Source organism: Rhagoletis zephyria, unplaced genomic scaffold, assembly GCF_001687245.7.
Source record: "Rhagoletis zephyria isolate East Lansing unplaced genomic scaffold, Rhagoletis_zephyria_1.1 Rzeph_scaffold_30151, whole genome shotgun sequence".
NCBI lineage: Eukaryota > Metazoa > Arthropoda > Insecta > Diptera > Tephritidae > Rhagoletis > Rhagoletis zephyria.
Genome location: NW_016187207.1, coordinates 1 through 4,430, shown reverse-complemented (window position 1 = coordinate 4,430; position 4,430 = coordinate 1). Strand labels below are relative to the sequence as shown.

Sequence of the window (4,430 nt, the reverse complement as noted above, 5' to 3'; positions counted from 1 at the left end):
TACACTCGGAGGTTTACCATTGCCCGCCGAGGGGTGACGGCTGATAGAAAAAACTGTTTTTTTTTTTCAATTTATGTAGATAACACTCGGATCAGAGATCGAACCCTATTCCTACGTAGTGGTGGTATCCACTCTACTCACTCAGCCACAGCGGGCAACAGCAACATATATACTATATAAAAAAAAAAACTAAGTAAAGTAAAAATAGCCAAAACTTTTAAAAATGTCGCGTTCGTATTTATATTCTCGCCACTGTATGTCTAAGGGAACTACGATAAATTGTTTATCGGATAACAATAATAAATATCGTTGACGTCAATTTCTGTGGTGGAATATTGAAGAATTTGCTAAATATTCGTATGCAAAACTATTAAGTACATATCAGGGCACAGTGGTTCAAAACTGGAATTAACAGCTCTATTCTGCGCTGGTAATATGAAGTTTGTAACCGGTAAATAAAGTTCCTGTCAATTTTTAAACCCTTTTCGCATTCTGTGTACTCTTGTAACCGGGAAATTTTGTTACCATCTCATAAGCTGGTAACAAATTATTGCCCCGTAAAATATGCAATGCCAGGATTTGCACAATTCTTCATAGCTGAATTGCTGAATATTTTAAATGCATTATCAACGTACCTAGAATCGCGGTGACAAGAACTGGTAACATTTTTTGGTAATACAATTTTCCGGTTACAAAATCTTCGGTAACGTGCAGTATAGACCTGTAACTGTTAATAATTCACCGGAGCTTTCATTTTTAATGACAGCTTATAAAATTAGAAATAGACCAGTTGACCCAGATTTTTGAATTTTTATTTGTTTATATTAATTTTTTAAGTGAAAAGTTCAGAAAATAGCAACTTTGGAGAAAATCGATTCTCCTGCTCTAGTAGGTAAATGTTGCATAATAAGATCTAATTAAAAACCATTGTAGGGTTTCCTCAAATCGAAAACAAATTCACAAGAAAAAGTGTTTCACAAAAAATTAACGCCAACTCTTGGCAGCTTGCGACTTGCACTTCAATCTATCTATAATCTATCTATAAAACTGCATACCCAAATTTTTCTAAAAACTAAAAATAAATCAATTTTCTTTGGTGAATTTTTTTGTTTAAAACATTAAAAATTCTTCTGGTGGAATACATTTTTTCGTTTTGGGGGAACCCTACAATTGTTTTCAACAAGTTTTATTATTTAACATTTATTTACTGGAACATGAGTCAATTCAAAATTGGCACTTGTCTGCACTTTGCACTAGAAAGTTTAATACAAACAAATAAAAATTCAAAATTTTATAAGCTTTGAAAAAAAAAAAAATTATAAAATTGATTGAAAAATTAAGACTCCAGTGGATTATGAGCAGTAAATACCAGTTTTGAGCCACTGTGGAGCGCCGCTAGGCTCTGTAGGAAATGCGAGCATTTTAGGTAAATAAAAAATGGAAAAGTTAGTTAGAGGCGACAAACTTGAAGCTTGACAAATTGTAAATTCATTTTCGATTGACGCTGCACCAGTGGAGAGGACTTTCAGTTACATATATTTATTTTTTTTAAGCGGTGCAATAATTACTTTTTGAGAATTGCATTGTGGCTGAAAATGTCAGATGTAACTTCCTGACTTTCATTTTCACAATCTAGCATCATGGTAAGATCGTTTTTCGATTTTAGTTTTCGTAATTCATTTTTAGTCCTGTCAAATTTAGTTAAATTATACGTAAGTTGTATGAAATATCAAAATATCGATGTCAAGGGAAAGAGTATTAAGAAGTCCTTAGTTTGAACGTTAAGGGCTGGTTCCTCCAACTCAACTAAACTTAGTTTAGCCATTTTTCCGACTTAAATCAAAAGTTAGCCTACCTTTTACACAGCTTATAATCGATTTTTTGATAGATTTTGTAATGGATTTTGTTATCGATATTTTTATCGATTTTGTTATCGATTTTTCTACTGACTTTGCTCTTGATATTATTATCGATTTTGATATCGATATCTTCATCGATGTTTTTATATTATTGATATTATTATCGCTTTTGTTATGTGTGTTGTATATTTTTTTCTTAGTGTGTGCTTTCGTCTTTGACTTTGATATTTATGCTCTTAATCATACCACGTATTCTACATTTAAATTTAGGGGCTGTATCTCCGATACAGCCTGCAGTCCAAGACGAAGGCACTGGACTGTTCCTTTTTTTAACTGAGAACTTTTCTTTGATCGGTATAGGGTGATTTGAAATTTTATGAAATTTAAAACCTTTACTAGGCGAGACCTCTCCTCACTCAGAAACAGCCGCACGGATTGAGATGAAATCTGGCGCTCGGATCGCCTATAGCCTTGACTAACATTTGGAGTATTTTCTAGGTTTTTGAAATTCTATTTTGGGCGTTTTAACGCCATGCGGGGTCGCAAGTAATTTATATATTGGCATTGCTGAACACTTCTACTTCTCATTTCAAAGATGTTATATCGTAATTAGAATTATTTTCCCCAAAACTTCAGGTCGGTCCATAATTCCCCTTAAAAATTAAAATTATACAAAATATCTGTTTAAATTTAATTTTAATTAAGTAATAATCATTTCTTTATAAAAGAAGTTAAACGTGTAATAACAAACTCATCTCCCCTTTTTCATAATCACTTTGCGTAAGAATTTCCCCGCCGCACGAAACATGTGCCCAATTTGTGTGGCACTGCTGCGGGCGCCCAATGAGGCGGCGTGTGTGGATTGTTGGCGTCGTTTAAACCATTCGTAAGTTTGATTGCTGAATTTTTCAAGGAAGATCTCACTGATTTTCACCTTCTTTCCAATGCGTGGCGAATCAGCAGCGATGACACTCTTTTCGCGGCCGACCTTCTGTAGCTCAGTGACAATTTTATTGCGTAAATCGAGGAACTGTAAAAAAATCAGAAAATTTTAGTCTTGCACCTTTTTATTTGTGAAAAAGTGTGGCAATTACCTGTTCACGATGTACTCGCGTCATATATTCGGCTATGCGATTAAAATTCTCGACGAACATTTGCGAACGGCAGAGCACACGGTAATTGCTCTCGAAAAACTCCCACATTACTGGTCGTGCGGCTATATTACTTTTGAACAAGTAGAAGAGATACATCATGGATTCGCTGTCATTCATAATGCTTTTGGTAGAATTCCCCCCCAGCATGAGATTGAGATATTGTCGTAGATGCGACTGACTCTGTGTGCAACGCAAGGAATAAATAAGATCATCGTACCACAGTGTGTCACGTTCGGTCTTGGCGAACAAATCCAAAATGGCATTGAACTCCATGTCGCTGAGATATTTCACACCCAAGCAGAGTATGGTCTCATACATGGCATAATAGCTCATGTCATTGCCGAATTTCACATTACCGAATATGTACTCGTGTGCTTGATTATGCGTGTAGTCCAGACATTCTTTCAGATCGACCAAGCAAGCCATTTCCATGATCTTTTGTCTCGCCAGCAAGTCGGTGTTGGTGAGGTTTTCATGCAGCGGCATTTCGAATAGGCGTATGAACATTGACCTGATGAGCTGGCGCACAAAATGGTTGTACATTTTGTGCGAGAGAGTACCAAAGAGATTCTTGCCTAGAAAAACGATTGTGTCGGCCACCTGATTCCACGGTATAAGATTCTCCTCGTACTGCAGATATTGTAGTAATTCGAATATCACATCCACCGACTGTATTTCGTTGTTCTCAATAAGTGGGCCCAGATCTTGGAAAATAGCAGCGCGATTGAGTGGATGTATGTGCGTGTGGTTGTCGTGCAATTGCTTGGCTATGAGCCAGAGGTTGGCATCATTGTAGAGTACATGATAGAAGCCCGTCTGTTGTTTGTTGACGATAAGCCAATCGTCAGGTCGCAGTTCGATGCCCAACTCGCTGGCATTTAGTGTCACTTCAGTCACGGGCGGCATGAAGTAGTCGACGCTTGTACGCTCAAAGTCCGGCGCAGATGCACTGGCAAAATTCAATGGTATCCACCAGTGTTCGCGAGATTTCTGGTCCTTCGAACGTTGTTTTATGGTGATGGTATTCCGTTCATAGTCGCGCGAAACGCTCACAATCGGAATCCACTCACTGTGCGTCCAGGAGAGCATAATACTGCGTATAGAATCTTGCTGAATCCAAGGCAGCTGATTCATTGCGGCATCTTCTGCAATGGCAGATTGTAAGGCATCGAAGAGGTCCAACTCATTGGCCACAGTAAACTGACTTGAGAGGGAGGGGAGAAAATTTCTTCGAATTAAATGTTATTGACCAGTTCCTGATGTCTTTAAGCAAGTTCGGTGTCTATTGAAGAAAAACTTACTATTTGCGCAAATACTGGCTGATGCCATGTACGAAGGTCTTCTTAGTGAAAGCGTGATGAAACATTTTAATAACACAGGCAGCTGTAAGAGGTAAAAGGAAGCGTGAGTATATAAA

The 4,430-nt window shown here is 37.4% G+C and overlaps 1 protein-coding gene across 2 annotated transcripts; it reads right to left on the bottom strand.

Annotated features, from left to right (window-relative positions):
• Positions 1 to 2,538: 2,538 nt before the first annotated feature.
• On the bottom strand, positions 2,539 to 4,422 carry LOC108383027 (membrane alanyl aminopeptidase-like). Of its 2 annotated transcripts, none has more exons than XM_017639401.1 (3): positions 4,315 to 4,422; positions 2,954 to 4,217; positions 2,539 to 2,889 (listed from the first exon to the last, which is right to left on the bottom strand). In XM_017639401.1, the coding sequence occupies exons 1-3, from the start codon at positions 4,377 to 4,379 to the stop codon at positions 2,611 to 2,613; spliced, it is 1,608 nt and encodes a 535-aa protein (XP_017494890.1). In that variant the 5' UTR covers positions 4,380 to 4,422; the 3' UTR covers positions 2,539 to 2,610. The 2 variants fall into 2 exon arrangements, with proteins under 2 accessions (XP_017494890.1, XP_017494891.1); XM_017639402.1 differs by having other exon boundaries at positions 2,954 to 4,241; positions 4,315 to 4,398.
• Between the last annotated feature and the right edge of the window lie 8 nt (positions 4,423 to 4,430).